This window comes from Podarcis bocagei (assembly GCF_964188305.1).
Source record: "Podarcis bocagei genome assembly, chromosome: 1".
Classification (NCBI taxonomy): Eukaryota; Metazoa; Chordata; class Lepidosauria; order Squamata; family Lacertidae; genus Podarcis; species Podarcis bocagei.
The window spans coordinates 116,974,620-116,998,356 of NC_138125.1; the positions used below are offsets into that span (position 1 = coordinate 116,974,620).

The 23,737-nt window shown below is 47.6% G+C and overlaps 1 protein-coding gene and 1 long non-coding RNA gene across 5 annotated transcripts in view; one reads left to right on the forward strand and one right to left on the reverse strand.

Moving 5' to 3' along the window:
• Positions 1-12,284, reverse strand: part of UBE2E3 (ubiquitin conjugating enzyme E2 E3) — a 100,774-nt gene extending 88,490 nt beyond the window's left edge. Inside the window, exons 1-3 of one of the 4 annotated variants that reach the window (XM_081183584.1) lie at positions 12,143-12,284; positions 9,876-10,078; positions 7,517-7,567 (exon numbers count right to left, since the gene is read on the reverse strand). In XM_081183584.1, coding sequence (XP_081039710.1) covers positions 7,517-7,567; positions 9,876-10,069 — 245 coding nt within the window. In that variant the 5' untranslated portion in view covers positions 10,070-10,078; positions 12,143-12,284. Of the gene's footprint in view, positions 1-7,516; positions 7,568-9,875; positions 10,079-11,131; positions 11,371-12,135 lie in introns of those variants that run through there. The other 3 variants (XM_081183583.1, XM_081183582.1, XM_081183585.1) reach the window with 3 other exon arrangements.
• A 258-nt stretch (positions 12,285-12,542) lies between these two features.
• On the forward strand, positions 12,543-13,939 carry LOC308581939. The gene is made up of 2 exons (XR_014005391.1): positions 12,543-12,765; positions 13,574-13,939. It is a non-coding gene; the product is annotated as an uncharacterized lncRNA (long non-coding RNA).
• Positions 13,940-23,737: the final 9,798 nt, after the last annotated feature.

The window sequence follows — 23,737 nt, forward strand, 5'->3', positions numbered from 1 at the left end:
CTGGAGACCCAAGTTTGGGAAGCACTGCTCTAGGATCTTCAGCAAAGGGCCTTCTCCAGGCGTCTGTGGTGTAGGGAGGAGGCCTTTTTAGTGGTAGTTCCTCAACTGGGGAATGTGCTCCCAAAGGAAGCTTGCCTGGCAGCTCCTTCATTGTAATTTTGGCATCAGGCAGAAAGATTGCCCCTCCCCTTAATGTTACAGGAGGGAGGTCTGTAAGGGGCTTCTACTCGTGTTCCCTTGAACCTTCTATGTAGAACCATGGACAAGATAAAGCAAAAAAACCCAAGCGAACAGGAATAGAAGCCAGCTGCAGATGTTTCCAACATAACACAAGGAAGGTTGAGGACTAAGGGAGGGCAAGACAGCTTCAAGGACACTGGGGTGGGGCTTGCATGTATATCGCTTTCTCCAGCCACACTCTGAGCATTCACACAGTCAACACCTTATTGGCTCGTGTTTCCAAACCAGTGTGGTATAGTGGTTAGAGCAGAGGTGAGGAACTTGTGGCCCTCCAGATGTTGTGGAATACAGCTCCCATTAACCCTCACCCTTCATTGGTCATGGTGGCTGGGGCTGCAGGGAGTTGGGAGTCTGGCAATGTCTGAAGCGCCGCAGGCTCCCCATCCCAAGGTTGGAGCATCAAGACTCAGACTGAGTAACTCCAAGTTCAAATCCCCACTCAGCCATGAAGCTCACTGAGTGACCTGAGATCAGTCACTGTTCCCTTTGAGCCAACCTCACAGGGTTGTTGTGAAGGTTAAAGAGGAGCAGGTAGAGGAGCAGGACCTTGAAGTAAAGTAAAATAAAATAAAGCATGGATTTGTCTCACTGACACATTAAACTACTGCTTGCAAATGTCTTAGATGTGCATCAGCAAGTGGCCAAGATGGAAAAGGCCTGTTCTCTCCATGTGTCAAGTACAAAGAGGTCAAATCAGGTGAAATATAAGAAGCTGTTAGATGGGAATGTTAAGTGGATGGTGGGGGAAGAGTAAGAATGAAGCTCAAAAGAATTCACACAGAAATTGAAATCTAACAGCAACGCTGCCAAATTTGGGAAGGACTGTAATGTGTGAATATAGCTCTAGCTCCGACAAACAAATAAACAGCAAATAAATAAATTGCAAGCCAAATTGTCGGCAAAAAACCCCACTGAATATTCACATTCATCAGATAAAGGGTGATAAACATAATTGTATTATGGAGCAAGCCGCGACGTTTGCAGTACTGCTAGTCAGTGAGGAAAGCTAACGTTTGCTGCACGGTAAATTATCCCCAATTACATTTACCACAGTAGCTTCCTAATTATACATATAAACAAAATAACACACAGCAACCCCCAAAGTAATCCAATCATTTCCTTTGCATATTAGTATCGTTCTGGCACGAGAAGAAGCCAAGCTTCCTCTTACCATTTGTGATTACTTTTTAGCTCGGACGACGAGAAATCACTCTTGGCAGCATCTAACTGGGTTTGTTGCGAATCCCGATTACCCTGAAATGCTGGAGCTTTAAACAATGGAGAGACTGGTTTTCCATTCAAAGCAGAGCACTCTCCCCGCCCTGCCCCGCAATACCTCACTTTTTTTCTTGCTTAGCAGTACAGTGGTACCTCAGGTTAAGTACTGTTTGGGTGGGCAGGGGGAGAGAGAGACTATCTTTCCCTTACAGTCCTCTGGAATGAGATCTGGTGGGGATTGAAAAAGAATCCCTTATCCTGCTGCTTCTGAGCACCTGCAAAGAGACAGGTGGTTCCTTTCTTCCGAGACCTCTCTGCATAGACCAGGCACACCATGTAAGGTAAACAAAGGTAAAGGACCCCTGGACGGTTAAGTCCAGTCAAAGGCAACTACAGTGGTACCTCGGGTTAAGAACTTAATTCGTTCTGGAGGTCCGTTCTTAACCTGAAACTGTTCTTAACCTGAAGCGCCACTTTAGCTAATGGGGCCTCCTGCTGCTGCCGCACCACCGGAGCCGGATTTCTGTTCTCATCCTGAAGTAAAGTTCTTAACCTGAAGCACTATTTCTGGGTTAGCGGAGTCTGTAACCTGAAGCGTCTGCAACTAAAGTTGTGAGCGGAGGTATATTGCTATCAAGTTCCACTTTTAATGACTGAGAACCTTCTCAACCAAGTCCTGGCACCGTAAGAAAATAAATATGACGCAGGCAATTCCAAACCAAAACGTTTGCAGTACACCTGGAAACCTGGTGTGTTTCCGCATTGTGCCAACACAACCTACAAAGTACAACAGTTTCTTCCTGCTGCTCTGAATTCAGGACATTTGCACGAGTGATGCTAAGCAGGCTTTTAAATCTGGAATGGATTGCCTGCGACGATAATTAATGCAAGACAGAAAGCAGAGAGAGCATCGTTTTAAAATCAGATGGAAATGCTAGTCAACTGTGGCTTTTCATCCCATTTGCAGAAGCAGAACGGGCAAAAGGCGAAGAGGCCGTAACCCTACCCAATGCTGTGTAACAGCCAGGATCAGGGACCGCAAGCAAGGATGTCCTGGGTTCAAATCTCACTTTGAACACAAGCTCACCAAGAAAAGCTACTATTCTGAGCCTCGCATTGGCTGCGCAAGAAACAATGCCCTGCCTTTATTGTTGTAAACATTCTGAGCCTGTCGCTTAACGGTGAGGATGTTGTTTAATGAGGTATTGTCTGTGATAACAATTTCATTTCACAATCTACATGACGCGCTCCGCATGTCTGAAATGCACTATATAGAAATGCGTTTTATTATTATTATCTTCCTATGGTACATTTTGGGCGCTGGTTCCCAGGTACAAACTGCAGCGCAATTTCTAAAAGCTGCCCACATGTGCAAATTGCAGCTTTCGCCAAAACACGCCCCAGAAAAGGGATTTCCAGTCATTGCTTGCGAGTCATTTGCAAACAGTAATTTGCTGTTTATTTGCACACAAGGGCCCTTCATAAGGCACACATATTTATATACTTGGGAAGTGGTTTCTGAAGACAAAATGCAGTTTACGAAATGGCCCTTAAAACCGTTTAAGAGCATGACTGGAAGACACCCTGAGCTTCCAAGGTACTGGCAATTCCCTAACAAAACAGCTCCTCCAATAACGCTACCTTTTTATTGAGGAAGCTTCACTTTCATCTACCTCTCATTTCTCACAGAGAACAAGGAACTTTTTTCCAGATTGCTGGTGTGACAGTAGAATCCAATAGCCTCTTTTTAAAAAAACCAAAAAACCACCACCAAAATAAAAAAAGCAAAACCCTTGTGAACAAATTTGTATCAGGTGGAAGAACTCCATCCCATAAATTACAGCAGGAAATTCCGAATATTTCAGCATTTATGTTCTCTTCACTTCAAGCCTGCAAGGGGGCACAGTGTCCACGCTTATTATTTTAACCGGGAGCTGTTCATCAAACTTTCCAAGTAATCTGCTTTATCAGAGACCTCCCTTAGTGTACACGCTAAAACTGTATAGAGAAAACAAGAACAACTGACAGACAACTATATGTAAAATAATTATCGGCGGAAACACATTTTAAAAAATCAGTCAAACTTTTACAAGTGAACATAGGTAATTTCCACAGATTTTTCCACTGTTGTCAAAAGACCTGCAGAATTCAAAAAATATGGCCATTGGTTCCACACTGGGGACCGTACACTGATAATCACCTGAACTCTGTGAGATGCCCCTACCGAGAACTTAAAGAGAGGAAGGGCCTCTCACCAGAGGTGGTTGGGGGGGGGATCCTAAGTTGCCCCTGGAAAGCATAGCGTTCACAAACTAAGAATTCTTTCACCATACCTACAACCTCCTCAAGATGAGAAGGGCAAGCCTGTTTGGGTGGGCAGAGAGGGAGAGAGACTATCTTTCCCTTACAGTCCTCTGGAATGAGATCTGGTGGGGATTGAAAAAGTATCCCATATCCTGTGGTGCCTCTTGCTACTTCTGAGCACCTGCAAAGAGACAGGTGGTTCCTTTCTTCCCAGACCTCTCTACATAGACCAGGCACGCCATGTAAGGTAAACAAAGGTAAAGGACCCCTGGACGGTTAAGTCCAGTCAAAGGCAACTACAGTGGTACCTCGGGTTAAGACCTTAATTTGTTCTGGAGGTCCGTTCTTAACCTGAAACTGTTCTTAACCTGAAGCGCCACTTTAGCTAATAGGGCCTCCCGCTGATGCCGCACCGCCGCTGCACGATTTCTGTTCTCATCCTGAAGCAAAGTTCTTAACCCGAGGTACTATTTTTGGCTTGGCGGAGTCTGTAACCTGAAGCGTCTGTAACCTGAAGCATCTGTAACCCGAGGTACCACTGTATGGGGTTGTGGCGCTTCTGGCGCAACTTCTGGCGCAACGAAACACCATGACGGAAACCAGAAACGCCATTTATCTTCCCACTGCAGCAGTGCCTATTTATCTACTTGCACTGGCGTGCTTTTGAACTGCTAGGTTGGCAGGAGCTGGGACAGAGAAACGGGAGCTCACCCCGTCGCAGGGATTCAAACCGCCGACCTTCTGATCAGCAAGCCCAAGAGGCTCAGTGGTTTAGATCATAGTGTCACCCTTTCTTCCTAGACCTCTCTGCACAGACCAGACACACCATGTAAGAGGGCTGGGGAGCTGGGCCTCCCCCAAAAAAATTCAGTGAAGGGACCAGGCCCCCTTAAAGTTCCACGATGGCTATACATGCATGTCATGCTGGTTTTGCGCAGCCCTGTCACTCGAGGGGACAAAATGGCACACATGGCATAGACAGTGGACTTCATGGATATTTACCCCTGGATATTTCTCATATCTCAAAGAAAAAGAAATATCCGCTACTGATTCCTCTTTTTAACATTATCATTTCCTTCCTGCACTCTCTTTGCTTTCAAGGAAGAACAACTATGCCTCGGTCCAGTATACCTGAAGGAGCGTCTTCACCCCCATCGTTCAGCCTGGACACTGAGGTCCAGTGCTGAGGGTCTTCTGGCGGTTCCCTCGCTGCGAGAAGCCAAGTTACAGGGAACCAGGCAGAGGGCCTTCTCGGTAGTGGCACCTGCCCTGTGGAACGCCCTCCCACCAGATGTCAAAGAGAAAAATAACTACCAAACTTTTAGAAGACATCTGAAGGCAGCCCTGTTTAGGGAAGCTTTTAATGTTTAATAGGTTATTGTATTTTTGTGTTTTGTTGGAAGCCGCCCAGAGTGGCTGGGGAAACCCAGCCAGATGGGCGGGGTATAAATAATAAATTATTATTGTTATTATTACTATGCAGTTTGTTGTCATTTTATTATATATTTATCCAAGTTGCACGCCACCTTTCATCTGTAGACCTCAGACCGTAACAACGCAAGATAAAAACACAAAATGAATAATAAAAACAAGAACAAAAATAAACCCACAGACCAATAAGCCCCCCACCCCTCTCACTGCGTGCAATCTTACTGGATTCCAAAGTTCTCCATACACATGCAGTGCATCAAACAGAAAGAAAGGATAGGAAGAACCACATGCACTGCCCAGCACGATAAAATCCACTTTCGGAGAAGCAAATATTTCTTTCCCTGGCACAACGTATCATTCGCCGCCGGTATCTGTGTAGCATTTCCCCTGTGTGCTTGAAACACTTCACGTAGGTTATCGCACTCAACAATTTTCAGGCTACCACCCAAATCTTGCCGTTTTGCCTTTAAATTAACTGTTTATGCTACCTGACCCACCCCCACTGCTATAGGAAAACAGGATTGCAGCTGTGCTGCGCAGCAGGGAAGGCGGGCAGAGGGGAGTGGGACGAGGAGAAATGGTCCAGAGAGGCAGCCTCTGCCTCATCTTCCAGTTCAGCTGTGAATTTAACAAGGCAGAGCATTAATCTGCAGGTTGAAGACTGCCAACTTCAGCCTTGGCGAACTTTACGGAAACACTGCAAGGTTGCAAGAGCACAGTATTCTGGGATGGAGAGGTTGCAGGGGGGAGAGCCAGAACTTAGAAGGAGAACATCCACCTTGCATGCAGAAAGGAGGTTCAATCCACAGTTCCTCCAGGCAGGGCTGGGAATTCACCCTGATGGTCAGTTTAGAGTTAGATGATGGCAGTGCCACGTCGAAATTCAAATTGCGGGCCACTAAGCTCATAGGTCAGTCTCTCTAACAGCAGTCTCAAATGCATGTGGGTTTCTTTCCCTCTTTAAAACGTTCTACCATCATCCTTTGCTGTTTCCATTGTAGGATGCCAGACCAGATATGTGATGTGACCACACAGCAGTAACACAAAACAACCACCACCACCACCACAACAACAACAATCCACACAAATGCAACAACAAAGAACAGACTATCCGACCTGTTGCAGCAAAGTGCCGGCACAAAGCTCACAATAGCGCTTGACCTGCCCTGCAGAAGTCAACGCTTTTGTCGCCAATTCCTGGTGTCAAGATGTATTTATTTATTTTGGAGCAGGTAAGAAAAGTGATAAAAGAGACCGCTTGCGCCAAAACACAACAGCAGCAGCAGCAAAAAATAAAAAAGCCACTTAGGCTCTGACAGCTATTTCCCCCAGAATCCAATTAAAGAGCAATCCTCGCCCGAATAGTGCAATATTCTCACACATGAGGAATGCTTCCAATATACTGGTCACTGTAAACTGCAACGCAAACAGTGGGTGCGGAGGACGGAAGCGTACAAGAATTGATCAAGAGCAAAAAGTCAATAGGTGTTTCCAGCACAGTTCAGAACAAGTTTTATTTCCCAGTCCCAACACTGAATATTCGAGGAACACATCACAGTTTTGCTTACTGCACAAGCATGCATGACAACTGACCATATCTCAACCAAAGGATGAGCTAGCGTTCACTCTTTGTAGAGATCCCCCAGAGTTCTCACATTTAAAAAAAAAAAGAGAGACAAGCATTCATTCATTCGCACCAACTTGCCCTTCTCCTTTGCTAAAAGCTTCCACCGCTCCCAAGAGTCTCTGAGCTGTGTTTACAATGCCTCTTTATCGCAGGACTCTCGGCTGCCCAGAAAACCAAACTTCCAGATGCTGCACTTACAACTTTCTTTCAAAAAAAAAAAAGGAAGGGGGGAAAAAGCAGACCGCAATCGCAAAAAAACCAGCAACAACCCAGGGGGTTACCTGCTTTCACTTCCAATTCCAACACACCATTCCATAAGCCTGAGCTCTCCCTAAGCTAACAAGAAATCCCGTCTGTAATGACAATTTAGCTTATGCAAACATAGCACTTGTCAACAAGGGCTACTATTTCCAGCAAGCGTGACACCTACCCTGTGTAGCTAACAATCAAAGCTTCATGGTACGTTCTATCCAGCATCTGGCTGCACTTGTTCCTCACACAACTCCTGATTTATCTTAAATCCACTTACAAACATTGCAGAGCGACACATCTGTCCAACGCCAAGCGTTCCTCTGTTCACACTAACTCCCCGCCCCCCGTTTCTGCCCTCGTTGGCACACTCACTCACACCACCACCCCCGCGGCCACCCCCCTCCCCCGCAAAAAAATCATAAGTTTGGGCGGTTTTCCCCGTACCTGCAGTTCGGAGGTGGGTCCAGGGTTATTTCAGCCAGCTCCTTTTGAATCCTGTTGGCAAAATGAGAAGAGACACAGAGCGTTTGCGAGAGCCTGAGGAATATATCGGGGAATTACACTGCCCTCTACCACCATGCAGTTAAATGCAAGATTGGTTTTGCTTCAGTAATGCTAACATGGCTGCTTCCTCTTTGTTCTCAGAGGCATAACCCAAATCCCAGAACAGAGAAAACTTTGCAGCTTCCCTTTTCTTAGCTGTGCCGGTAAATAGAGCATTTGCACCTCAGCCCGGTGGGAATTCCCACCAAGCCCTCAGGAAAGTGAGTCTCAGGGATTTCCAGCCGCTCTTTAGGAGGCATTTTTTCTTTTTAATCTTATATGCAAATGAGACCCGGGAGGGAGGGGGAGAGGAGGAAAACAGAAGCATATTTGAGAATGACTTTTCTACCAACATTGCCTGGGAGTTGTAGCCAAGGCTGATGCATGACAAACAAGGACACTTTTTTTTGGTGGGGGGGCAATGCTTCTCCTGCTGCCACTAGTGACTTTTAGCATTTCAATCACCTTGGTATATATGCAGCCAGGTTGCTGGAACTAAGCCTTGACATCCTTCTGCTGCTTTCTCTCCTCAAACCCACAAAACATTTTTCTTTTCTTTTCCAGAAATCCCGTTAAAAAAAAACACTGATCTATCAGTTGTGATTTCAGCCCAGATGGTATCTCTGGACAGCAGTTATAAAGATGCCTGGATCCCGAGAGAAAACGTTTCGCCACTTTTGCTACAGTTAATAGATGTCATCAAAAGAAGGAACAAAATATTCTCTCTTTCTTTCTCTCTCTTTTGAAGGGAGGGGGATTTTACTGCTAATTTTACAAAGTTCAGATAATTTATGTTTTGCCTGTAGTAGATCCATGGCGATGACAAATGATTTAGATGGAACTGCTCTGGATTTGTACCATACATGAATTTACTCAAAACATCAGGTCAAAGAACACACAGGGCTAAGATTTTGCAAGATCAAGCAGGATATTAAAAGAATCACTCATTGGATTTATGTATCAGCAGTAAAGTTACTATATAAATACCTAGTAAGCCGCTAGCAAAAGTTATCTCAAATCCATTGGAAGTTACACAAAAGATCCACTTCTTATCATTTCCCCCCCTCAACGACTGTATGTACTTTTATTTTCAGACTCTACTGTTTTCGATTTAAAAGCAGCAGATGGTAAAAGCTAACACGCCCCTCAAGTCATTTTTGCAGGACTGCCCACCTGCAAGGCAAAGTTTCAGAGCTGCTAATGAATGTGTGGAGTTTTGGCATCAGCATATTCCAACACGCACCCTCCAAACATATAGGCCAACTCTGAAATAAGTGTTAAACACTCCCACTGACTTTGTGGGAGATTATTGCACCCTTAAATATCTTGGATGCCATTTGTCAGATACACTATTGGAGAATGTAACGCAGATTCCTAGCTAAAAGTGAGCTTCGAGGAAATGATTACTGGGTTATCTCCAAAGAGGCAGAGATCAACAAGGCATTTTAAGTTTGCCCAATTGAGAAGGCTGTGAAAGAAAATTAACCCGTGAGTGAGGATCTTCAGAACGCTGCAAATCGTAGATGCGTAGAGGTAGCATCTAGCAGGTTCCTCTCAAGTTTTTGAAACTTTCAAGATAGAAGGACAGGCATTAATCTGTAGTTCCAATGAGGTAAAAGCACTCAAGCTAGCACACCTGCTTGCATTTCAATGAACCAACCAACCAAACAAAAAAAACGTTCTATGGATGTGCGTGCATGAGGTTCCCAAAAAGAAAAAGAGCAAAAGAGTCGTTTCTCGTCAAGTACTCTTACACAGCATCCAAGCCAAGCCAAATGATGAATCGTCCCATTTCCTCCCATCCCCACCAAAAGAAAGAGTTGAAGCATTCAGATCCAGGTATGAATGTACATGATGACGCCACATCGCCCAGGGGAAACTGGAGCTGCTCTACGAGTGGGCAAAGTGAATCGAAGCAGCGCCCCCAGCACACACATATACAGGGGCAAAGCAGTTCACAACTCGACTCCCCATTAAACACACTCACTTTGGGCAGCGCCCAAGAATCAGGGGGTGAACCCAACAGCGCACTGGTCACAACTCTGCCTGGATCCATTCAACCGCCAACACTGACGCGGTGTTAGAAAGAGACCTCTTAATCCACGGACTATTTCCATGCGGGTCTCGCCATCCCAACAGTGAACAGCAACATCTCAAAGTTTGTTAGTTCACCTTAAGGACCTTCCCTTGTTTGCAAAGAAAAGCAAACAAACAAAAATAAAACCTTTCTCCCTCAAAAATTGTGTGTGGGACACATTACCTTTTAGCACTAGTGGAGAGCTTGGCAGTCGTTTTGCTGGAGAGTTTGGTGTTTTTCTTCTGTTGGGTGGCCGAAGGCTTTCTCTCTTCTTGCTCCTCAGGTTCAGGAGCTGGTGGGTCCCTCTGATCTGCATCTGAACTCCCACTGCTAGTACTTGGACTTTCGTCATCTGACCTCTGCCTGTCACTGGACATCTTGGAAAACTTTCAGGGAAGGAGCAAAGGAGGGACAAAAAGAAAAAAAACACGTCAATTTCCAGGAAAAATAAATATGACTTAGTTATACATTTGGTGGCCAAGACTACTGAAGCTATACTCTATTGTAATTCACCCAAGAACAACAAATCTTTTGATTCCTCTTTATTATGACTATGTGTCGATTGTTGATGTTACGTTTTCTCTCCTGCACATAATAATTAAATAAAAACCAGTTCCACCCAGCGAAGGGCTATTCATTCAGTCCCCTGTCATCTGCAAGCATACTTATTTGGTGCCCCTTAAACTGGTCATGATGAAGATTGGAATGGGGGGGTGTACGAGAGGGGGGAAATAGGGTTGACCAAAATCACGTCTCAGTTTGAGGTTCCAATGCAACAGTTCCAATGTTTATGAATTGTTTTAAAATATTTTTTTTAAAAAAATATGGATTTTCTCCTCCCACCTCCAAATCCTATCATGCGTCCTGTCCCCCCCCCCCGCCGCCCCACACCACACTCCCCAATTCTTCAGACAGTACGTCAATTGTCTACTTTGTTCGGAGGCATGAGGCAGATTTAGCAGAGTACTCAGGCAATGAGCATTAATAACTTATGACACGTTGTAAATAGCAGAGGCTTGCCAAAAAATATAGGATTTTTTCCCCCTTTAAGTCAGTAATACCCTCTAAATATTTACACTGGAGCAGAGGGGGTCAAGGCAGACATATCTCCTCCTCCCCACCCCACCCCACCCCCAAGACTTAAGCTGATATACAAATTGGGAGGGGGAGTGAGAAATAAACCCCCCACCAACACCACCCACTCCCTCTTGTTTCCCTGTATTTAAAGGGCTGGAGAGGATTTGCTATTTCAGATTCAAATGCTTTTCTCTCCGTCCAGAGAAACCCGCGAGCTCGGGTTCTATTTACACGGCCGGCAGCAAGAATTGCATTTGGTCACCACCGAGCAGGCTGAAAAGGAGGAGGAGGGAGAGAGAGAGGGAAAGGGGGGAAGAGAGAGAGAGAGAGAGAGAGAAGAAGAAGCATAATTCAAACTGCACCTTCTGCAAAGCTTTCAACGCCACCGAGTCTTGATCAGTTTCTACAAAACAGACCGACATATTTTTTTTCTCCTGCCCCCTCTAAAAAAAACACATCCAGGGAGGCTCAGATCGGAGAGCTTGGAATATTTGTATTATATATCTATATTTTTTCTATTTTTAGAAGAAGAAGAAAAAAACAGAGGATCCTCGTCGGCAATTGCAGGAGGGCAAAAATTGCAGCTCTGCCCCCCCCCCCAACACCACCACCCCGCGCTCCCTCTCTCACACACAGAGAGAGAGTCGTCGCCGTCTCGCCCCCCCCCCCGCGCCTCGGCTTTGTAAGGAGAGCCGAGCTCCCAGCCAGGAGGGTATGGAGGGGCTGCTATGGCAGGAGCCTCCCCCCCCCCGCACGCACACACTACCAGCGTGGTGTGTGCACACCAAGTGAGGCGTGAACTCAAGTCTCGGCTCCTCCGGCCACCGCCAGGCAGCAAGCGCTGAAAACAAGAACAAAGCTCCCTCTACCAATCTCTCTTTCTTCCTTCAACGCGCCCCCCCCCCTCAACCTCGGGCGCCGCGCTCCTTTTTCCCTCCTCCTCCTCCTCCTCCTCTTCTCTCCTCCTCCCCCCACCATGCTCGCCCAGGCTCCTGCTGCAGCCACCTAACCCGTTTCTCCTTTTACCTTCGCAGGCGTCCTGTCCCGACGTTAGCTCGGAGGGGGGAGGGATGGACGGGAGGGGGGGAGGGCAGGGGAGAGAAAATGTCCTTGGAGGGGATGGAAGCAGCCCCGGGTGTGGGGTGGGGGGGCGTTGAAATAAAGCAGCAGAGGAGGCTCTGTGGCCGGGCAGTGTGGAACATTGAGAGTCGGAGCGGGGGGGTGGGGTGGGGGGGAGAGTGAGTGAGAAAGGGGGAGGTGCAGTGCGGCTGGATGGCCGGAGGGTGGTGCTGCAGAGGCCTCCTAATTTATTTATTTATTTCCCCTTTGCCGCCTCTCCTCCCCCAGCCCCACCACCAATCCCCACCTCGCACCGTTTCCTCCAAGCCAGCTCCCGCGGCGGGGTAAGGGGTAACGTGGCTCGGGGATCGCCAGCTCCCTCTTTCTCACGCTCCCCCCCCCCGCTTTCCCCTGGGGGAGGAAAGGCCGGATGGAACGAGGCAAGGATCGAACGTTCCACCGCCTCCGCCCCCTTGTGTCGCTACGTTCGGCTCCAGAACGTTGCAGTCAGCAAAGTTCCAAAACGGAGGAAGGAGCGGGTTGGCGGGGGGGGGGGCGGTGTATGTCCTGGTGGGAAGAGTAGGGGGGGGAGTTGACAGGGAGAAGGTGGCAGCAACGGTGGAGGGGGCGGCGCTCACTCGCTTTACTCGGCTGGCAGAGCGCGCGCGCGCCCCTGTGGGCCGGGGCGCGCGCGCGCGCGCTCTTTACCTTTGCAGGGTGCCTGCTTTCCTCGGTGCTGGCCAAGGACAAAGAGTTGGTGCCTGTGCAGAGAGACACCCCACCACTGCCAACTTTGAACCCTGGCTCTTGTTTTAGCAATGGCTCCTGGAGGCCCTCATCACACCCCCTCCACCCCACCCCTAGACATCCCATGGGGGAACACTTCACACACACACACACCGCTCCCATGTTTTGCCAGCGGCGGCAGTTATTGCGGGTATGTTGGGTGGAGGGGGATAACAGCTATGGATGGTGGCGGTGAGCAGTGAAATCGTGAATCGGCCGGCTTGAGCTGACAGCTGCCTTGCAGTTGTGATGAAATGGGCTGAGGAAGAATCAGCTCTGTTACAATCCATGTTCCTATGGGCACCCCCAACTGCTCTTTCTAGAGGTGCCTCCTAAGCCTGGGAAAGGGGGTAGCTGTAGATATGGTAGTTATCTGTTCTCAGGGAAATAAATAAAAGTCTAGGGTTGAGTAAGGGAGAGGCTCACTTTGCTGTGCAAGGTGAGCTCTGAAAAAGACACTCAGCCAAACTATTGGGAGGTGAAGCACAGGTTTGGGGCTTCAGAAAGGAAAAAGAGAGGCCCGCCTAACCAAAAGTTGCTGAAGTCCATCTTGCCAGCTCAATATTTCTGGTGGGTCAGCCTGTCTGGGCACTGCTTTGGATACAGAGAACCAGTGCTTTTTTAATTAAAAAATGTTTAGGGATACTCTCATTTTGACTCAAGAAAATCACCATTTTATAGTTCAAATGAGGGGAAAATAAATACAGTAAATGGACGAAAGTGCAAAGATTCACAAAATGTTTAGGGGTATGTGTCTCCTCAGAAAAAAGCATTGCAGAGAACAGATCATCTTAGCTCGGTTGGCTGGAGCGTGGTGCTGATAACGCCAAGGTTGCAGGCTTGATCCCCGTATGGGACGCCTGAATATTCCTGAATTGCAGGGGGTGGACCAGATGATCCTCAGGGTCCCCTTCCAACTCTACAATCCTCCTCCTCCTCCTCTTCTTCTTCTTCCCCAGAACTGAACCTAAAGATGTCACGCTTCTACTGTTCCACCACAGACATTGGGACTCAATTCTCTTCTCAGGAAAGTATTTTGTTTCCTGCTACTCCACATACGAAGCACCTCACCCTGAATGAACTTTCCTAGCTTCATTCAAGTACCCTTGGATTGTACGGCCGAGGACAAGGTTTGTCTTAACTACTGAACTTTTGATCTGTTTGCTTTCAAACAAAGCAGAGGGACAGGGAGAAAAGATATCATGGCATCATCATCATCACTTTTTGTCCAAGTTCAAAATCCATTTCCCCCCATAACACACTGTATTTCAGCCATCCATCCATATCCTTACTCTCCACCAATAAACTCAAGGCACACCAATAAACTCAAGGCAACGTGCATGATTTGTCTCTCTTTAGACAAACAATACAGAACATTCGAAACCTGCATCAAAAGAGCATGAGGGACGCCCATAGGCTTGGCCAGGGCAAAGGTCTTCACTCCTGCTGTCTGCTCTGCAGGCAAAACCGCTAAAGACAGAATTTCTAAATTTGTGTCTACAAACATAAATTAGCATGTATCGATTCTATGCAAATCTGGATCCTTTTTTGTCCTCCTTTTTTGGCGATGCATGCTTTGGGAGCGGGGGACGGAGGTTGAATCCTTAAGCGCCCAGCCTATATTCCTCAAGGATTTACATGCACAGCCAAGACACTGAGACTGTCATCTAAAAAGCTGCGACCTGCAGACAACAACCTGTGTCTAGGTGAGCAAGGAATTCTAAGGGTGAGTTCACTCATGCTTCCACCCAGGATGTACAGTCTATAAAGCGGGTGATGTGCAGGAGTGAGTGGCTGCAAGTCCCTTACCCACCCAACTGAATGCCTGGATAAAAACCGCCACTTTAAAAGGCTTGTTGGAAAGGGAAGATCTGCAACAGGTGCCGACGAAACTACAGAGGCGGTGCATGTCTGCTATTCAACTCGCCCACTGTGCTAGCGGAAGCCAGCGCAAGGAATCCCGCTAGTGTAATGGGGTTTCTTCCATCCTCTCCCACATGCCCCCCATGCCTCCCCCCCCCAAAAAATCCTGCTCTCGAATTTCAGGAGAACCTGTAGAACAGTGCGTGGGGTAGAAAGGGGGAGAAGAGGAAGGGAGATCATTCTGTCTGGTAAAAATGCAAAATGCCTGCACTGGCCAAACGCTCCTATTAATGCAACATTGAATTCCACCCCAATTATTACATCCTCCTGATGAGATAGCATCTTGAGGCCCTTGACCCCCATGCAATCCACCTCTTTTTTTGCAGGCCACAGTCCACTTAGTCCACAGTATTTAGTCCACAGTAACAATTCCTTATGTGTTGGGGGGGTGCTGCGTGTGACATGCTTGAGAGTCCTTCTCCCTTCCTTCCTGTTGCATGTGTGCAACCAAGCCCTGTGTCAATGGTTCCTAAGATATTTCAGCTGCATAGGTTGGCTTGTGCTCATCTCTCCATGGACCTTGCCATCTCTTTGCCCACCACAGTTCTATTGTGTATGCCAAATGATGTGAGACAGGATCTTCTATCTTGCCAGCATGTGCTGGTTCTCTGGGTTCACTTCAAATCGAGGGTAGAAGATGCATACTCAGGGAGTTGCTCTCAGGTGGAAATTGGTTGTATAGCACAACTGTCCTGCAAGGTAGGCCATTATTCATGCTGACATCTGCAAGGGTTGGTATTGCTGGGCCAATGTCCTGACTCAGGGGCCCACTCCGGCCACCAGAGTCCTGTGGCCTTAATCCTCCTCCACTTGACTGCCTCTTCACTCAACTTGTCAGAGCAAGTGACAGGAGCAAGGTACAGGAGCCTCCTCCTCTTTGGGACTCAACCACTCCCTTGCTGGCCATGTAGAAAGGATAGGGAAGAGGAAGGATCATGTCTCAGTGGGTAGACCATGACCTCCCTGCCAATTTGGATACAATAAAGGAACTGGAGGCCCCTCGACTGTCCTCGGGTCCAGTATTGGACCACTTTGACCGGATATCTCCAGCCGATGTGGACAGATTCCTCCAAGCTGGAAAGCCCACCACCTGTCCTCTTGACCCGTGCCCGTCATGGCTGATTAGAGCGTGTCCAGACGAGGTGCGGGCCCCCCTGGGGGATATCATCAATTTGTCCCTTGGCACCGGGATATTCCCAGGGGAACTGAAGGAGGCGGTGGTGCGTCCGCTCTTAAAGAAAACATCGTTAGATCCCTTAGATCTATCCAATTACCGCCCGGTCTCGAATCTTCCATTCCTGGGTAAGGTGATTGAGAGAGCGGTTGCTGAACAGCTTGGTAGGTTTCTGGATGAAACATCTGCTTTGGATCCATTCCAGTCCGGCTTCCGTGCTGGCCATGGGACCGAGACGGCTCTGGTCGCCCTAACAGATGATCTCCGCAGGCAGCTGGATCGAGGCGGGTCGGGGCTGCTGATTCTTCTAGATCTGTCAGCAGCCTTTGACATGGTCGATCACGAACTCCTGGACCACCGCCTTGCCGACATGGGGATCCAGGGCACAGTCCTTCAATGGCTGCGCTCGTTTCTCTCTGATCGGGGACAGAGGGTGGCGCTTGGGGGGGAATTGTCATCGCGTCACTCCTTGGTGTGTGGAGTGCCTCAGGGTGCGATTCTCTCCCCGATGCTTTTTAACATCTTTATGCGCCCCCTCGCCCAGCTTGTCCGGAGTTTTGGGCTGGGTTGCCATCAGTATGCTGATGACACCCAACTCTATCTCTTGATGGATGGCCATCCTAACTCGGCCCCAGACACACTGACCAGATGTCTGGAAGCTGTGGCTGGATGGTTACGTGGGAGCCGGTTGAAGTTAAATCCTTCGAAGACAGAGGTCCTCTGGCTGGGGCGGGACGATATGGGATCGAGGGGGCAACTCCCATCTCTTGCGGGGGTGCAATTAGTGCCAGCACCGTCTGTTAAGAGTTTGGGTGTAATCTTCGATACCTCCCTCTCTATGGAGGCGCAGATTACAGCTATAACAAAGGCGGCATTTTTCCATCTCCGCCAAGCTAAGCAGTTGGCCCCTTATCTCTCTCGCCCTGACCTAGCCACTGTGATCCATGCGACGGTCACCTCCAGACTGGATTATTGTAACTCGCTCTACGTGGGGCTGCCCTTGAGACTGACCCAGAAACTCCAGCGGGTGCAGAATGCCGCAGCGAGACTCCTTACGGGGTCTTCGCTGCGGGATCACATTCATCCGGTGCTATACCAGCTGCACTGGCTCCCGGTGGAGTACAGGATCAGGTTTAAGGTGCTGGTTTTAACCTTTAAAGCCCTATACGGCCTAGGACCCTCGTACCTACGGGACCGCCTCTCCTGGTATGCCCCACAGAGAAACCTACGGTCTACAAATAATAACACCCTCAAGGTCCCAGGCCTCAGAGAGGTTAGGCTGGCCTCAACTAGAGCCAGGGCCTTCTCGGCTGCAGCTCCAACCTGGTGGAATGCTCTGTCACAAGAGACCAGGGCCCTGCGGGACTTGACATCTTTCCGCAGGGCCTGCAAGACAGAGTTGTTCCGCCAGGCCTTTAGTCAGGGCGCAGCCTGACCCCCTCCTCTGGCAACCTGCACAGAATTTTGTTTAATCGGTTGCCACCAATGTGATTTTAACTAATTTTATAATGAAATATTTTTAGAATGTGTTATTATTTGATTGTTTATTTGATTGTTGTTAGCCGCCCTGAGCCCGGCTCAGCTGGGGAGGGCGGGATATAAATAAAATTTATTATTATTATTATTATTATTATTAGCAGAAGGTACAATCCCAGAAATCCTCCAGGTAGGGCTGGAGAGCCACTGCCAGCTAGTGTATCACCCTTGGGTTCCCTAGATGTTGTTGGACCTCAACTCCCATCATCCCTGGCCACTGGTCCTGGTAGCTAGGCATGATGGGAGTTGTAATCCAACAGCATCTGGGACCCAAGTTTGAGAAGGGATGGAATACTGAGTGAGGTCAGCAGTAATTCACACGGCATCAGTGAATTTAAATCTTTATTCTAAGAAACAAACAGCTCAGGAGACCAGGCCTTGTGAGCACAGCAATTCTTCCTGGTAGATCTTGCCCCAATGGGGCAGTTGTGAGGACTGAAAGTCCCCATCTTCCCACAGTTGCCTAAGCCCCCAAGTCTTTCCCAAGCAATTTGAGACTCTGTCAACGTGTCTGTCTATGGTCCGCCCTCTTCATGCCTCTTCTGGTCCTGAAAGGCCAGTGGGGAGGGGAACTGGTTGCAGCAGGAGCAGGAAACTCCCTGGCTTCTTCAGTAGCCTGCCTGATCTCTGCCTCTTGGCCCCCTCTGCTGCTGAGTCTGGACTGCTCTCTGCCACACCCTCTTCCTGCTCACTAAGCCCTGTTCCCTCTTCAGCTTCTGACACCTCCTCCTTCCCATCTGCTCCCTCTTCTCCCTCTGACCACTCATCATTGTCCCTCCACCAATCCCCTGGCTCTGAGCCATGTTCCCTCGGAGGGCAAGTGAATGAGCAGCAGCAAGTAGAAAGGGGACCTACAGAATCTCCTCCCCACCCCCCAAAACTTGGAAGCAGCACTGATAGTTCTCATTTGCATGAGTAGGAATTTGAATCCAGGGCTCCATACAGCAAGCCTCGATTTTTAGCCGAGGTCTCCTAAGGCTAAGGACAACTTTGCCCCAAAGCAAATTAATGTGAATGAAATATTAATTTTGATAATGAAGTAATGGGAACTTGACTATCATGATTAAAGGATGGCTAATCAATTATGGAGCAATAAAGCAATGTGCCGTTTGTGCTGGGGGGTTGGGAATCATGAAATGTCACCAGGAGAATTGTGCTATTAGTCATGATGGGAAATAATTTCCTTCCTTCCCAGCTATGCATTCCGCATTCTGATGATCGTGGCGTCGATGTACAATGTAGCCTAATGATAAACATCTGCCATAGATCTGCTTAAAAAGTAAGTGGCAGTGTTCGGAATCAACTTTGTTCCCGTTCCTCCGTTGCCTTTACCCCTTTGTAACTCTGTGTTTCCTTGCAGAGAGGTAGACTTTCATATAAAACTACCCCTGTGATGCCAACCCTTTAGCTGCAGCCTTCGGAATTAAACCTTCAGATTTCCAGCCACTCTGTTGCTTTTCCTCTTCCCAGTTTTTGCGTTGCCCCGATTTTGCAAGACCCAGTTACGAAGCATTTCTGATCACGGGTTTGATAATAACATAACCTATGCCTGCTTTATTTTACCTTGCATTGTGCAGTCTGTCTCAGCTGTGAGAGTTTACAAAATTGGATATCATTATATCTATGCCAAGTATTTGGGGGGGGGGGGAGTTAAGTTTTTAATTGCATTGTGTAGTCTTTCTCAGCTGTGAGAGTTTACGATATTTGATGTCATCATATCTATGCCAAGTATTTTTGTTGGGGAGGGGAATTAAGTTTTAATTAAAAAACAAAACAAAACACCGCAGGGTTGCTGTGACCCATTCAATGTATAACCTGCTGAATTCAATGTGCCGTTGCTCGGTCCCAGCTCCTGCCAACCTAGCCATTCGAAAACATGCCAGTGCAAGTAGATAAATAGGTACTGCTCCGGCGGGAAGGTAAATGGCATTTCCGTGCGCTGCTCTGGTTGGCCAGAAGCAGCTTAGTCATGCTGGCCACATGACCCGGAAGCTGTATGTGGACAAACGCCGGCTCCCTCGACCTATAGAGCGAGATGAGCGCCACAACCCCAGAGTCGTCCGCGACTGGACCTAACGGTCAAGGGTACCTTTACCTTTACCTTTTACCTCGTACTGAATAGGATCTGAATTAGACAGAGTGCAAACGCTTTCTTTTGCTGCTACTTCAGGATGGGGAAGTTGGGGGAGGTGGCCTGGTAAGTGTGCATATGACAGTGCCCAGACTCAGCAAGATGGAAATCTTGCATTCCTCCATTGATTTCTACCAGCAGCTCTCACTTCTGCCCCTGGGGGCGTTTTAAAATAGCTTCTCAGTGTGAACCAGGAAGTGACCTATCCAGACAGTGGTTTGTATGTGTGTGCTTCTGTCCTCCTCCTTTCAGCTGCTCTATTTAGTCCCCCTCTCCCATCTGCACAACAGTGGAGGGTTTTATTCAGTCTCTTAGCATTCCATGCTGTTGAACTATTGGTGAGTGTGTTCCCCATGCCGCCACCCCAAAATGAAAAACAACATTTTTTGGGGGGTAGTCCTGCAAACCTCCAGATTCTCCTGAGTTTGCCAGCACCCACTTGTTGCACGAATTCTAGCCATAGGCTCGAGCAGTTTTGCATTTGCAAAGGGTTCTTTACTGCTGAATCGGAACCAATGGAAATCCATAGAAAACCCGATGGTTTTTTGTGCCATTCCAGCAATAGAGAGTGGGTTTCCCCGGGGGGAAGTGGCAGCAGGGAAAACAGAGGTGTGGACCAGTCCTATCTTCGGCCTGGCTGCAATGGAGTCTGTTGGACAGAGGTCAGAATCACATCCATTGTTCCATCCACTCTTGCCTCTGGCCCTGCCCAGTACTGTCATGCGGACCCCCGGAAGAGTGCTGATGAAAAAACGCTGCGCTTGGTTCCCATCCCTGAGGCTGAGTATTAATAGAGTCTCTACTTAAAGAGCGTTTTGAAGCCGGTTGGGAGTGAGGGAGGGTCTCAGACAGAACTTCGGAGGACTTTCAAGGGAAACCAAAAATAACTTAACAGAACTAAATACCCTTTTAGAAGGTTTCTGCGTATTGCTGGGTTGCCGTCAGATTTCGCCTAAAGCAGAATTCAAATATCTGAGGAATATTAAGGGCAGCCAAAAATATTTCAACGAGACAAGCAGAACTGTGGGTCGGGGTGGGGTGGGGGGAGTGTTGTCACTCGTCCCTGGAAATAAGCTTCAAGACACAAGCATAAAACATCGTTGGATTCATAATGTCAGAAACTGCCGTATGTCTGAATTAAAGACACTGATGTCTGAATTAAATACATTCTTTACATTATTCATGAAACAAGAACATTGGTTCATGAATTGCCTCTACCTGTAGCATTTCGGCAAACTCTGCCTAGTTTATCAAATTGGCAACGCCACCCTAGCCTAAATTTAAGAAAGAGACTTGCAGTCGTGATTAAATGCCTACTTCACAAAGGGGCATGTTGTTTTAACAGCGTATTGTTCATTTCATGAATTAAACAAAGGGTTGGCTCCTTTCATGATCCGGGCAAAGGAAATATCTTTTTCTAATAGCAAACTCATTATCCAAGTGCCGTTTTTATGTAGGCAAAATGACAGTGCAAGAGGCGGGCTTTGGAGAACCCCAAGTTTTAAAGACGTACAATAGACACTTTCGCAGAAGGCCTTGGGGGGTGGGCACCCAAAAATGACCTAATAAAGTCTGAACACTAACCCCTGAATGCCTGTTGAGGGCTGGGGAATGGGATGGACTCTCCTGGAGAAAGGTGAGGCTGACCTGCTAAAAGCAAGCACAGGAACACGCAGTGCTGCAACACTTTGCTGCAGTACCCACGTTTCTAAGTGCTATTGCAAAGCTTTTCCCATTGCACATGACTATACCTGTGCTCCTAGGGTTTCAGCCAGACAGGACTATCTGATCTATGCAGGCAGAAACCTTCTCACTAAACACTGGGTGGGGGCCAAGAAAAGCAATATCACATCTCTCCACCAAAGAGAGTCCTGAATCGGGGCTGGATTAACCATTAAGCAAAATGAGCACACGCTTAGGGAATCAAGGGAAGGGGGCAGCAGAGAAAATTCCCATGGCTGGATTTACCATGGACCATATGGTGCAGCTGAACCATGTTCAAAAAAGGCTCCTACAATAAATGGAAAAATTACACACACACACACACACAAACACAAAATTAATAATAATAATAATAATATAATGTGAAATAGGTAAAATAGAGATTTATGATCTACATTAATCTTGGGAATACAGCCAAGTTAGAATCTGGTAACTTGGCTCACTGAGTTACCACTCGCATGATCGTTCTAATATTTATCATATCGGCTATCTCATTCAGTTGTCCACTGAAATAACGTGAAGCAGTTCTCCATACAGTGTTGCTGGGGGGGGGGTCTTCAGATTTGGGTTTTTTTAAAAGACCTTGGCAAGAATTTAGGAGGAGAGAACTTTTCTTTTGGAGGCATTTAGGGGCAACGAAATGTTAGCCACATGGATTTGGGAGGCAATCAATGTGTCAACTTGTGTTGAAATCATATGTGCATCACTATGAACTCGTCTCGTCATTGATTTGGATACCAAATGCTATGTTGTTTGTGATAACCAATAAGGGAATCACCCTAGAGTTTCATTCTATTTATGACCGATTCTAAGGAATCATGTAAAAAGTGACTGTCATGGACATAATAGTGCTATTATGTTATTTTAGGTTTATTATTGTTTACATTTTGAATTAGATATATATGGGGAGGGTGCCACCAAAATCTTTTAAGTGCTTAGGGCCTCTAAAGGTCTTAATCCGGCCCTGAATCCAGCACATATACGTGAGAGTCTCAAGCAAGTGCACTTATCTTTGCAGCAAGAAAAGTAATTCAGCCTGGAGAGAGGGAATGGGCTTCTCCTCTGCTGCGCATTTCAAGTATGGACTTGACACTCGGGAGCCATCATCAGCTGTGCCCATGAAACTAAGCATGTGCCCCCGTTATAGACAGAGAAGCAGCGGCCGGCCCAGGTGTCTTGCCTCCAACGCTTCAATAACAGTGGCCACTGTGACTGAGTGATAATGTGTGTGATGCTTCTTAAACACTCCAAAGTGCTGCCGTATAAACGGTGGTCTTTTGGTGGGGGTCGTCTTTTGCCTAACGTGAGGCTCGAACCCAAGACCCTGTGATTGAGAGTCTCATGCTCTACCGATGAAGCTATCCCAGAATTCCCAGGCCCCCTTTCTCCCCAGACTTAACTCACCCGCAAGATGTACATTTAAGGCACTCTTATTATACCACTTTCAAAGTCATGGGGAATCCTGGGAACTGTGGTTTGTTCAGGGGGCTGGAAGTTGCAGCTAGGTGAGGTCATCAGCGCCCTTAACCAAGCACATTTCCCAGGATCCTTTGAGGGAAGCCATGCCTGTTTACAAAAGGGACGCGGGTGGCACTGTGGGTTAAACCACAGAGCCTAGGAATTGCAAATTAGAAGGTCGGCGGTTTGAATCCCCACGACGGGGTGAGCTCCCATTGCTTGGTCCCTGCTCCTGCCAACCTAGCAGTTCGAAAGCACGTCAAAGTGCAAGTAGATAAATAGGTACTGCTCTGGCGGGAAGGTAAACGGCGTTTCCCTGCACTGCTCTGGTTCGCCAGAAACTTAGTCATGCTGGCCACATGACCCGGAAGCTGTACTCCGGCTCCCTCAGCCAATAAAGCGAGATGAGCGCCGCAACCCCAGAGTCAGCCACGACTAGACCTAATGGTCAGGGGTCCCTTTACCTTTTATGAATGTTTACAGTTATGTGAGAGCACTCAGAATGTGACCCTAATGGTTTTTCTTTACAACGGCTTTTTGGAGCATAAGTTGTTGCAGTCAAAGAATGGGGGGGGGGGTGTTAATGTAAACACAGTATGACCATGCAGCAGAGCCTGTGCTTTGTATACTCTAGATTCCTACGTTCAGTCTCGGGTACCTGTAGTTAGAAAGAACCTGGCAGCAGGTGATGTGAAGAGCCCTACTCTCTTTCTGAGAGACCCCAGGGAGCAACTGCCAGTCAAAGTCCGCAGACATGGACTAAATGAACAAGCAAGCTGACCTGGTTTATAAAACAGCTTTTGGTGTTTGATTGCAGCGTGGAAGAACAGCAAAGGCTTGTATGTATGTATGTATGTTTGCTTGTTTGTTTGTTAAAAAGTAGGCTTCAGAGAATTCCCAGCTCCCCACTACAAGCAAATTGCCCCTGAGACGCACAGTCGAAAAATTCCTAGCGTAAACAGTATCTTGGATGATGAGCAGCTTGGGCATAATTAGTAAGCGAGACGCAGGACAATATCAGAAGTCTATCAGTCAGCAGTGTGAGAGCCTTTCGTTCAGCTGCCTGCCGCTGATGGTGCCAAATGAGACTTGGGAGATTAGGAGGAAACCCTGAATGTCAGGATTAAGCATTTGGAAATGTATTTGATCAAAGGTGAGAATTAATGATGCAACTAGGCT